At 40.2% G+C, this 13167-nt stretch overlaps 1 protein-coding gene across 1 annotated transcript in view; it reads right to left on the minus strand.

Moving 5' to 3' along the window:
- Positions 1 to 1070: 1070 nt before the first annotated feature.
- Positions 1071 to 13167, minus strand: part of MRPS6 (mitochondrial ribosomal protein S6) — a 46661-nt gene continuing 34564 nt past the window's right edge. Inside the window, exon 3 of the mRNA XM_054973267.1 lies at positions 1071 to 2313. Within this exon, the coding sequence (XP_054829242.1) occupies positions 2133 to 2313 (181 nt within the window). The 3' untranslated portion in view covers positions 1071 to 2132. The remainder of the gene's footprint in view (positions 2314 to 13167) is intronic.

Below are 13167 nucleotides of genomic sequence, written 5' to 3' on the forward strand. Positions count from 1 at the left end.
TTTACACATTTTAAAAGAAGTCTTTTTACCTTTTATCACTTCTTTGACTTGGGTCGTTAACCATCCTTTTAGACATAGCTGAACCTTTCTGAACCTAGGAAATGCATTCTGTTTGTGCTTTAATTACTGTGGTTTTAAATAGCTTCCAAGCATCCTCTAGAGATCTGATTCTCTTGTGTTTCCCTCTCAGCTTCCTTTTAACTAGTCCCCTCATTCTTGTAGTTTCCTGTTTTGAAACCAAATGTTACTTTTTGAACTTTAGGGATAGCATGAATATACTAGCATTGTTGTCAGTGCTCCTAACTGGTACAGTAACATCTAAACCTTGCACCACGTCTTGGGTCTTGATTAGAGGCTAAGACAAAGATCACTACCCCTCTAGGTGGCTCTGTGACCAACTGTTCCACAGCAGTCGTTTATGACACCTAAGAATCCCATTTCTGTAGGATGGCTTGAGCACATTTCCCGAGTCAATGCAAGGGTAGTTGAAGTCACCCAGTACCACTTTATCTGCTTTAGTCAATTCCTTTATTTCTTCTCTTTCCCAAGATCGGTCTCAAGTGTCTGATCAGGCAGGCGATAGCACCCCCCCACACACACTTTTAAGAAACCCTTAGGGTCCAAGATTTGGGTCTAGTAGTACCTTAAATACCAACTAAATTTTCAGGGTATGAGGTTTTGAAAGCCAAAATTCCCTTCATCAGATGGGGCCCAGTGTCTCCACCCATACCACTTCTGTCAAGTTCATTCCCCTAATGATTTCTAACTTGACTCGATGCCCTCTTTGAATCTTCTGGAAACAGCCAATACTACAGCATGGAATAAGCTAGGCAGGTGTGGACCGGGTTCTTAGTCTATCAAAGGCATTTTGATTCCCTCCTTTCTTGAAGGCACTCAAAGGTAGGTAAATGTGTGTCTGGCCAAAGCACGTATCAAGGCTGAGTGGGAATTTGAACCCACTCTCCTGCAGACCTAGTTCAATATACTAATCGTTACAACTCACTGAATGAGATCGGGGATCACTAGAAGCCCCTATATAAAAGCAACTATAATAAATGAATAAAAAAGAGTCAGGAGGCTAAACTCTTTAATATATGTAGCCCCAAAATAAAAGCAGACACTTTACATTTATTCACAGATGTATTTCACCCTTTCTTTCCTTCTCAAGAGTTGGTTCCCGAAAACCAATTAAAGAAGTAAAGAATGGTTGAGTGCAACCTCTGTCAGGAATTCTTTCCTGGCTTAAAAAAGAAAACAACAGTGGAAACCTTACTGGAGACTTCGGGGAGGGGGGGAGGAAAGAAATGAAATCTACATAATGAGAATAAAAACTGCCAAGCCATCAGTCCACACACAGAGGATGCCTGTGTATGGGGGGGGGATGTACTTATTAGAGCTATCAAGTCTACTTCCTATCTATGTGTAAGCTGCCATCTCTTTTTGCTTTCTAAAAACAGTAAACATAATGCACGTTTTTGCAGATTCTTATCATTTCCATGAGTTACATTAACTAGCACCTAGCACAGTATTTATTTACACTGAAATCTAATCTATGTGTTGGTCAAGGAACAAAACTGAGAACAGAGCACAGAAACATAATGCTAGTATTTCTTATTCCTATTATGTCTTTATATTCAGCTTCATGTGTGAGGAGGGAGTTGTGACTTTATTATCTTACAACAAATTTTCACATGCTATTGTATAGTATTTACACTACAGAAGAGTTTTATTATTAAGAGTACAAAGTCTGAAAGGTACTGAAATGAGAAGTTTTCCAGCTTAGTCCTATGCATGTTTACTTAGAGACAAGTCTCATTTTGTTCAATGATGCTTAATCCTGAATAATGCCATATAAGATCATAATTCTAAAAAGAGTTACACCTTTCTAAATCAGTTGGCTTAGAAGGGTTCAACTTTATTTAGGATTGCATTCCAGACAGCAGGATAAATTTCAAAATACTTTCCTCCATCTTTCAATCAACTTTTACACTAGGCATCAAAGAACAGCACAGCTCTGTTACATCAGCATACCAATTATCTACTAGATCATAGTCTTATGTATTAACTGCATATACTGTACGTGCTTACAACTGAATTCAAGTAGCAACAAAACCTCTATGGCTTTCAGCTCTTTATTTCTTCTTGGTAATCAGTTGATCTTCATAGTTAACTGGGATTATACCCATACATTCTTCAGTCTTTATCACTTGATGTTTCAAAACAGTAGACCTGATTACATCAATGTCACGTCCTAAATGCTCCAACATGACTGAAACAGCTGCTGGTGGGGAAACAAAGTCTATCAAAAAATACCTGCAATGAAATACAAAAAAGGAAAGGGGGAAAAAAGGAAAACAGCCTAAGTCAGTGAAACATTGTGATTAGTTTTGAACCACCCTGCTTTTTAAAACTTTGGCTTTGGACCTTAAATTCAGCTCCTCCTTACATTACCTTACACTTATACTTCGAGGGGCCTCTGGTCACAACAAACACACTTTCTAATTCCACCCACACAGAGCTTAGGCGTTCTCTACTTTACCCAAGCCTTTTCCTAGAGAACACCTTCCCTTTTGTTTGTGCGGCCTATACATTGCTGACTCCCTGACTCCCTCAAAAAATTTTTGCTGCTGCCAAAGGCTTTCACCTTAGACCTTCTTGTTATAACTTGTAATAAAGGAAGGCTTGTTATAGATGGCAGTTTCACAGAACGGTCAACACATAAGAGTGGTTATGAGATAAAAAAGGATCTTTTTTCTTAAACAAAAGTAGAATTTATTTATAGGTATATAAATAGAATTTTGATAAGCATATTGGTTTCAATTTAGTTCTGAAGCTTGGTGGTTTCACAAGTAATTATCTCTTCTTAAAGTTATATTCACAGACTCAGTCACTGACTAATTTTCTACTCAAGTCTTCACTAACAGAATAAACTTTCTTCATATCCACACAGGCATAGATCCACTCAGATCTTTCCACACAGCTTGCTTGAACTAGACAGATCAATCTCTCATTCAAATAATACAGACTATTTCTCTCTGAAGCGTACATACAGTTTGCCTGACTTAAGACAGAATTTCTCAGAATACAACACAGCCAGTTCAAGCTGCCACACAAGCTGCCTGCTTTGTCCAGAATAAATATTTTCTCTCAGAAACATACAGACATTTCCAGGCTGCACACAGTTTGCCTGTTTTGACCTGGATGAACACTTCTCTCAGTTCTTTGACTAAAACTCCAGTTCACTCCACCCCGTAGGGTACAGGTACTGGCCAATCATAACACATTCCATTCACTCATCCAGCCTCCTCTTTCTTTCCTTAGAGGCATGCATTTTAAATAACAGCAACTGTGACAGACTGCACGTTTTAAAAAGCCTAGAAGTGCTGTACACACAACTGCAGGACTGTTAAGGGTTAATCCTTCACAGAAACAGAGAACTTTGAATGACAGGCTACTCCAAGGCATCTGATAGGGTAGCATGTGCTGGAAAGAGGAGAGTCTGTTTTCAATCCTAGCTGAGAGGAATCAAGTGTGAAGAGTTGGGGGAGACAGAGTCCAAAAAGGAGAACAGTTTTAACACTGACAGGAGAATTGGTTAAAAGTTAGCAAGGAAGTTTGAGAAGTAGGTACAGACACCCAAATGGGTCAAAGAAAGGGGATAGATCTTATAAGGAGATTTTCCCTACCCAGTTAAACAGTGAGGTAGCTCTGGAGATTGGTCTGGCGTGGTTAGAAACTGTCTGGGGAGACCAGATTCAGTTAACAACTGAAAGAAAGTGCTGGTGTTGGAGAAAAGGAGATTGGGGAACTAGAATGTGAATACCAGCATGCCTAATTCCAAAAGAGAAAGAGAAGAAAGTTTACTAGAATGTTTGGGGGAAACCAATGGAACAAAAGCCTCAAAACATAAACATTTAAGTATCTGCGAAGAGCATAAGAACTAAAGTCTGTGCATGTACTTTTTTACCTCACAAATATATATGTGTGTGTGTGTGTGTGTGTGTGTGTATACACACATATACATACACATGTATCTGAGGTAAACATTCAACCATTCACACACATATATACATATACACAGTGCTTTTTTCTGGGGGGATACATACCCCTAAACATTTTGTAAATCTAACAGGAGAAAGTAAAAATTTTAAAATGTTGGAATTCCCGCTAAACCAACTCCAAACGTATTATTATGGATATTTATGTAATCTGTTAAGTTTTATGTAGTGTATGTTGGCAACAAAAATGTTTCGTTATATTTAAACTCACTAGGAGCGCTGTTAGTCTTACAAAAAATGGAACATCTTTGAGCATCAAACACACCACCGGTGATCGTTAGGGTGCAGACAAATACAAACAAGTCTTCTCTAAGCCACTTGGAGCTCTGGTAGTTGGAATCTAGCACGGTGATTGGTCAGTCTTGTTGGTACCCCCGACGGCGGTGACCAATTTGTGTACATTTTGCACAAAGAGTTTGTCTATACCGAAACTCTTTGGTTGTGCACACGTGTCACTATAGAGGCCCTCCTTTGAGTTTGTTTAAGCCTTCAGTGTATGTAAATTCATGGGTTTTGAAAGGACGACATCTGGTGACGGACACCAAAAGCAAGCAGAGGAATTGGGAAGATGTTAGTGAATACAACCTCATGCCAATCTGGAAGTTATTGTGAGCTGTGTAATATGAGGTAATGCATGTTCTTGGTAATTTTATCCATTGACTGCATTTATTTTTTCTGGGTTGAACTATAAAATGGTGATTTTCTTGAGTCAAACTAAGAGTATCCCTAAACATTTTTTTAGAAGAAAAAAGCACTGCACACACACACACACACATATACATACATACACATACACACATATATACATGCATATACATACACACACACACATAAATACACATACACACACACAATATATGTTGAATTGCCTCAGAAATTCTCAACCCCTGATTTCACCAGACCTTTTCCCTCTAATATAAATAGTTATTTTTGAATTTTAAAAATACCTCTGATGCCATTTCTGCTGTTTAAAGATATGGGGATGTCATAGAAAGAACTTTAAAAAACCCACATTAGCCGGCAGAAATAAAAACTATTTAAATAGAAAACATTACAGTCAGCATAATAAAGAAAGTTTCCTTAACTGTAGCTTATATTCAAGTGGTCAACTGTTCAGTAACAGACAAATGTTCTACATATGGGCAGAGCATATGTGCTCTGTTGTTGTTCTCCATTGTTTCTGTGCAGACCTATATATATGAGATCAGTTAACCGTTCCCCCTGGAGGTGGGTACTAGTATCTGCTCTTGAACATATGTCCAGTACATTATGAACAGATCCCAAGGTTGGAACGGCATCCATTCACCCCAGATGTTGATACTGAGCAAATATTTTTCTGTGTACTCACAGGGTGAGGTACCGTGAGTTAGCCAAATATCAAGAGCCACATATTTCCCCAAGCCTCTTTCCCACAGGGATGTCATAGAGCCCTATGTGATGTGCCTGTTTATTATATTTAAGGCAATATTTTCACATCAAAATTAGGCTATGACTGTGTCTATCTGGGGAAAAATGTTTTCGCCCACCACAACTCCAGAATCTTTTACAAGGATGACATGCTGGGAACAACATGTGGTAAAGAACCCTTGAAAGCAGTAAGAAGCAAGGTAATGGCTAATTAAACTTACAATCAAAAGAAGAAGCCCAGAGAACATTATACCTGAGAGTCTTTCTACACAAGGCCTCTTACATGAGGACCTTCAAGTGTAGGGATACGCTATGCTAGCTGGGAAGCATCGTTTAAAAAGAGAGAGCCAAAGGTTCTGTAAATTTCACCTCTTTACAGGAGGGTAGTTTAAAAAGACAGCGCCCACAGAGATCGCTTCACCTCCTTGAAGGCTTTGTCAATTTCACCCCCTCTCCTTTCAGGGAGGCAAAGATAATATTAACAAATCCTCTGAGGAACAATCTCAGCCAGCTCTGTCTTTTTAAATTACCCTCCTGTAGAGAGGTGAAATTGATAGAACCTTTGGCTCTGTCTTTTGAAACTACACTTCCTAGCTAACACTGCATCTCCCTACACTTGAGTAATGTAATACCTCATGTAAGAGGTATTGTGTAGAGAGACTATGTTGCTGCTCTTCACAGTAATCAAAGGACATCTGAACAGGAAGGAGCTCACCCTCTCTTAAGGCATAAAAAGTTGACAAACAACTGGCCTCTGAACGGGACACCAACTCCCTAACTAGAAATGCTCCTGAAATTGCAGAAGCCACACGTGAAACTCTACCAACTGTACATGTTTTGTATTCAATATATTATTTTTCCTAGGAGAGTCTGTCTTGGTGCATTTCAGGAACAAATACCTAGAATTAAGATCTACAGTTAACACAAATGATACACATGTCTCGTTAAAAAAATTGCTCTGTCGAGAAGTGTTTTTTTTTCCCCACAAGAAAAAGTAACACAGGGAGTTGTGTTACTGCATCCCTTGCCCTTTCTTTAATTTTCAAGTTGGTAAGCACAGATGTTGCAGTGGAAGACAGGCAGCCTCAACTTGAACTGCTTGGCATTCACTCAGCAACCCATTATACCATTCTGTAGATCTCAGTGATCTTGGCAACATGGCACTTCTACACAATTCTAGAACTGCCTGAAATTCTCAGTATCAGGGAAACATCTTCAGGCTACCACCCCTATTCTGACAAATACAGGGCTGGGACCTATGCTGCTTAACAGCAGAGTCTTGCTCAACTAGAACATACTGCTTTTTCTAAAGGAAAGTTTCTTGTGCTGAAATAAGGCTTTGCCATTAGGAGAAAAAGATGGGGAATTTCTCCCATGTGAATGAAATGAGACAGCAGACCAACCAGACATACATATGCACTATCTGCATTCAAATGTCAAGAACAAAGCATAATTTTCTTGTAATGTGAACAAGATCCTCAGGCTCTTTGACTTTCTTCCATCACATGAGTGGGTGCTGAAGACTTTTTAAATCAAGGTTTTCATCTAACTACAATTCATTGTGACTAGTACATTAAATAACTGGAGTTGGTTTCCTACCCATAAATTAGGTTTTAAAGAAGGATTAAACCATGCAAGCCTAAGGAGTTCAGTTTCATTCTTGTTACAAATAAGTTGTGGTGTGTTTGCGATGTCTGAAAACACTAACAGCCATCAATCACAGTAATCTGATAAACAAGTTCAAAATGCTAGGATTCCTCATGTGAAAAAAACCCAAATTCTTGTTGCCAATTTAGGGATTTACTCTTAGTAAAACTAAGTTGATGAGTTCCATTGTTTTTCATGGGGCCCTTCTAGCACTTGATCTTAAGGAGGCATTACAGCAAACTGAAGAAATAAGAGGAAGAACAACATTTAAGAGGGAAATTACAAAGAAACCAGTATTTTCCTCAGTGCCATCAGTATTGTCACTTAAAGCATCCATCCTTGTATTTGATAATCCTGCCAAAGATTTAGACAGCAAACTAAGTTTTGTGATAATTTCACACTCGCAACTCTGCCCCATTGTCTATATTTCATTAAATACTACATTCAGTTCCCAAGCTAGTTCTTTCTTTTGTGATTTTACAACAGAAATAGGCCCTGTCTCAAAAAGGTTGGTTTAGAACATTGCCTCTTTCTCACTAAGGCAGGCAGTGGAAATTTCCACTGCTGTGCTGCTGATAACTAAAAGCAATGAGGGGGATGGGAAGGATGAGATATTGGTGCATTCTCTTTACTATGCTAGAATTTTTATCTAAAGATATAAAAATGCAGCACTGGGGAAATATAGTTTCTTAGCTGTATCAAACACTCTTTTTGTCTGTACAAAAATAATGCCACAGCTCTGATCTGCATTTATGAATTGGATGGCCTGCTTCAGAAAAATTCTCCTTTTCATATCATAATTGTAGCTAATGAACCCAAAGGAGATAACAACTGCTGTTTAAGAGGCAAGCTGATATTCTGCCCATCAACAGAAAATGCTATCAAGGCAAGCGGAACCCAGGAAGCTCTAGAATGTGCACAGCAGTTTAAGGTTTGCCTTCATTTAAAGTAAGGAACTGCAAATTGAGCATGCAAATATTAGAACACTTCACACCTGAAGTAACATGATCTGGTGTGGTTTGAGGGCAGGGGAGAATCACTTTTGGGAGCAAAGAATGCCAAGAAGATACTACAGAAACACATTAATCATTTGTTAGCAAAGCTGCTGTAAAAACAGCCCCCAAGTCTCTAGAAGTCAGAAGCATCACCCATGCAGGGGGAAAAAATCCAGGGAAATTCTGCTGATTCATTGCAAAAAACCAGTTATTTTGGTAATTGTGCTGTATAGTAAATCAGGCAATTAAAATTATGACAACACTACCATTTGTCTATAAAACAGTAGCAATAAAAGAAATGAAAATGTCTTTAATATTCATTTAAGATCAGAGAACTGGAGGGGTGCTGAATATCTAATGTTACCCAAGCCATGATTAAAATGTTTAGATTCTAAATATACTAAACAATCCAATTCCCAGGTGGGATTTTCTTAATGAACACCAAAGGACTTGCATCAAAGCTGGCTTTAGAATCCCATTGGGAAACACCATTCAGCTAATCTTGTGTAACTGAGTGCCCAAAGGAAAACTTACACATTTCTATGTTTCATAAAGATGAAATTTCAGTTTTTCAAATTCCACTGTAGTTTTCAGACTCCTCCATAAGAGCTTAATTAAAACAAAATGAGTGTTTTTGGATTGTGAGGATGAAAACATAGACTAGAATTGCTTCTTGTCTACCATCAGGGAAGAGCCAAACTAGGAGTCCCAGAGGTACTTGACACTTCTAGTAAACCTAAGTATGGAGTAAATCAAATGAGCCATGTGAACATCTTGAACAGTGTAATCTTTCACTGGCGTGTATCAGTCTTATAGCCCATGGAATTCCATGCATGACAAGCAGAGCAGAGCTCTCTAAATCAGTGTCACTTTTTTAAAAAGAGAAGCAGGAGGAAAAGAAACAGCAACAACAACGGAGCAGGGCAGGACCAGATTCGAGCACTGGAACAAAGGGAACAAGGATTTGTGAGCTGGAGTTGAGAGATTGTAGTTGTCTCAGCAAATTAGCTGTTACGATGAGGCTTTCTGTTCCCTTCTATGCAACTAATGAATTAGTCTGGAAAACTGACAAATTCACCTTAGGAAGGACTGGATGTAATTTCAGTTTAGGGTGTGCAAGTAAATTTTGTTTCAGTTTTATTTATTTATTTTTTTAAAAAGAATCTTTAATTTGGAAGAAATAAGCAAGGCCCTTGAAAAGCACTGTTATAGCTAGTGGCCAATATCAATTCATGATGATTTCTTGACTCCAGTATCATAATTTGATGGTTTGTGAACAAAAAGTTTATTATGTGAAACAACACCCAGTGAAAGTCCTTGTTCCAAGCCTGTAGGGTTTCATGATTCAATCTGCTAAATAACCAATAGACATCACTTATGATATCACTTACATCAGTAACTAAACATTAAACAAATCAAACGAAGCATTGTAGTGCTTCAGCGAAAAAGAAAACGGACCTTTGGACATTTACCATGAAGGGTCCTTCTCCTCTGAGGTCAGGAGGACATCCTGGGTGTTTCCTACCATCCTATCGGGGAGGCAGGGAGTAGAATTTTCTTCCTCTTCCTCTAGTAGGTGGGACCACCCTCTCTGTCCTCAGTTCGGGTGACTCCCCTCAGCAGTATATATCCTTGTGTCCGATCACCTTTAACACCTAACATAAAGGTCCTTCAGATACAGACAAGAAAGATTACGCCAGAAGAATTAGTTCAAGACATGCAGCCAAAAGGTGAAGAATAGGCAGTAGGAGAGAAAAAAGGGGAAAAGCTCTGTCATGTCCTTGAATCTCTGAAGATCTTGGGAGGGCAAGATGTCCTCCTGACCTCAGAGGAGAAGGACCCTTCACGTTAAGTGTCCAAAGGTCCATTCTCCCTCTGAGGCAGAGGACATCTTGGGTGCTCCCAAAGCAGTGCACTATTCTTCGGGTGGGACAAGAACTTCGTCCTCCACTACGTGTTGTAATACCTGTCTTCTGAAGGCTGCGTCAGCCGAAAAGTGTGTAAATGATGTTTAATGAGGGTAGAAAACGAAGACCAGGTGGCGGCTCTGCATATTTCCTCTATTGAGGCGTTTCTTCGAAGAGATGCATTGGTTACAGCACTTCTCACAGAATGTGCTGTGATCCCTTTAGGAATGTCCAATTTAAGTGCTTTGTATGCTTCCTTAATGCAGGTTTTGACACTGAGCAATTGCCGCTGGTGACATATGTTGTCCGAACTTGGGTGGTGTGATATTTATGAAGAGAGAGTCTGTTTGGCGGATGCGCTCTGTTCTAATCAGGTACGCTTTAAGAGTTCTCCTCACGTCGCAGGTATGCCACTCGGGTTCCTTAGAGTGTCTTGGGTTAGGACAAAAGGAAGGCAAGTTGATTTCTTGAGAGTTATGAAATTTTGAATATGTCTTAGGTAGAAAGGTTGGATCAGTTCTCAACAAACTTTATCCTTGTGAAAAATGCAGAGGTCTGATCGAACAGACAGGGTACTCAGCTCAGAAACACGACACGCTGATGTTACTGCTGTTGGGAAGATGGTTTTTAACTTCAACCATCTCATGGGAATGTCCCTTACAGGTTCAAAAGGTGTTTTTATGATTGCTTTTAACACTACATTTAGACGCCAAGTTGGAAACCGATGCACCGTTGGGGGATTCAACAAGGTCGCTCTCGAGGAAGCTGTGGATGTGCGGGTGCAAGGAGAGAGTTTCCTTCCCCATATTGGGTATAACGGTACTGATGGCTGCTACCTGTTTCTTTAGTGTTGCTGGCTTCAAACAGTTGTCTAGAACCTATTGAAGAAACTGTTTCCTAGAGACGGTTCTAGAGGGCCTAACTTTTTGCGCCTACACCAGTGTGTGAAGGCCTTCCATGTGGTATTGTATATTTTTATGGTTGAGGTTTTTTGAGCCGCTAATATGGTCTTATCTGTGGGTGATAACCACTCCCCTGGGTGAAGATGTTTCCGACTCAGCCAGTCCACCTGAACGTTGTATACACCTTTGCCGTGTTCCGCTTGAATTGACAGGAGGTTCTTCTCCACCCAACTGATAATCCTGTTTGCTTCTCATTGTAGCCGTGACGATCTCGTCCCTCCTTGTTTGTTGATATACGTCTTTGCAGCTATATTGTCCATTCGGATCAGGACATGTGATTGATAGATCTGATTGTCGAACTTGTTTAGCGCTAGGAAAATGGCTCTCATCTCCAGGACGTTGATCAGTAGAGACTGTTCTTTCTCCGTCCAGAGTCCTTTGATTGGGAACCCATTCAGAGTGGCTCCCCAACCCTGAAGGCTTGCATCCATAAATATCTGAATGTAAGTTGGGGTTAAAAAACTCTTGCCTTGTTTCAAATTGGATTCTATCGTCCACCATTTTAGACTTTCTTTGATGTGTCTGGGTAGTTACATCTTGATGACCTGTCTCCATGCTATCTGCATTTGAAAAGTTCTCAAAACGGATTGTAGAGGTCTGATGTGGAAGGGACCCCACTGAATTGCTTCCGTGTCTGCTACCAACAGTCCTTGGAGTATGGATAACTCCATGAGTAGAGATGAAGGTTGTCTGATGATGTTCAATGCCATCTGCTTGGTCTTGTCAAGTTTTTCCTTTGAGAGGAAGAAGCGTCTCTCTTGAGTATCTATTGTCAGTCCCAGATGTTCCAGGCGTTGCATTGGTCATAGGGAGCATTTGGATGTGTTTATCAAGAAACCGTACTTCTTCAGGAACTGAAGTATGTGTTTGGTAGCTCGATGAGAGGACTCTCTCGATTTGGATCTTATTAAAATATCATCCAGATATGGATGAAGGTGGAAGCCCATTTCCCAGAGTCGGACAATAGGTAACGATGAGAAGTTTAGTGAAGACTCTCGGGGCCGTGGCAAGTCCAAAGGGCAGTGCCAAAAATTGTAGATGAACGTCCCCTACACAGAATCTCAGGAACTGTCGGTAAGCCACGGCAATAGGAACGTGAAGATACGCTTCCATAAGGTCTATGGATGTTAAGAACTCTCCTTCCTGAAGAGCCTCTGCTATGGAGCGAAGAGTCTCCATCCGGAAATGGAGTAACTTTATTAATTGGTTCAAGTACTTTCAGTCCAATATGGCTCTCCAGTCCCCATTCCTCTTTGGGACTGTGAAGAAAATAGAGTACACACCTCTTCCCTTTTCGTTGGGGGGAACTGGTTCGACAGCCTCGATGTCTATGAGGTGGCGTATGGCCTTGATTGTGATGGTGCGTCTGTGTGGGTTCTTTTCAGAGGTGAAATTAGGAAGTGCTCCAGTGGAAGTGAGTAAAATTCTACTAAGTAGCCGCTGGATACTACTTCTCTGGCCCAGGCATCCACTTTGGATTCCAACCATGCTTGCTGAAAGAGAAGTAGTCTTCCTCCCACCGGAGCCTCCAGCGACTCAGGGCTTCTGGCCTTTATCCTCTAATTCGTGCCTGCTGGAGCGGTTTAGCTGTTGTCTCTGTGATCTGGGCTGAAAGTTACCTCTTTGTGAGTGGTTCCTCTGAAAAGTCCAAGTGTGCTTGGTATCTTGTTGACTCCTGGGTACAGTATGTTGGGATCTGAATGGTTGGTAGCCAAAGGATCATCTCTCCATTCTTTTTAGAGATCTTGGAAGGGCCTTTTTCTTGTCCTTAGTTTCTACTAGGATCTTATCCAATTGTTCTCCAAAAAGCTTACCACCCAGGAATGGATAAGACATCAGGATGGTCTTGGCCTGAATATCAGCCAGCCAGGCCTGGAGCCAAAAAAAGGTGTTTGCCGACATCGCAGAAGCCATTGCTCTGGAAACAAATGACATGGTGTCCATGTGGGAATTTAGCAAGTGTTTTCATTCCAGTCATGAAAGAGTTAAACTGTTTGTGTTACCTACTTAATTAGTAAACATACTTTGAATGTAACCATTAGAGCTTTGAATAAGATTCCCGCCATAGAAAGGGGAGTCACTAAGCATAATGAAGTAAGACTAGGATTTTCTATTGGGCAGTTAGTTTATTGGGGGCAATTAATTGATGCTATATACTGAAGTTTTATTGCTCTTTGTTCACTCACTTACT

This window comes from Eublepharis macularius, chromosome 3 (genome assembly GCF_028583425.1).
Source record: "Eublepharis macularius isolate TG4126 chromosome 3, MPM_Emac_v1.0, whole genome shotgun sequence".
Taxonomy (NCBI): Eukaryota; Metazoa; Chordata; class Lepidosauria; order Squamata; family Eublepharidae; genus Eublepharis; species Eublepharis macularius.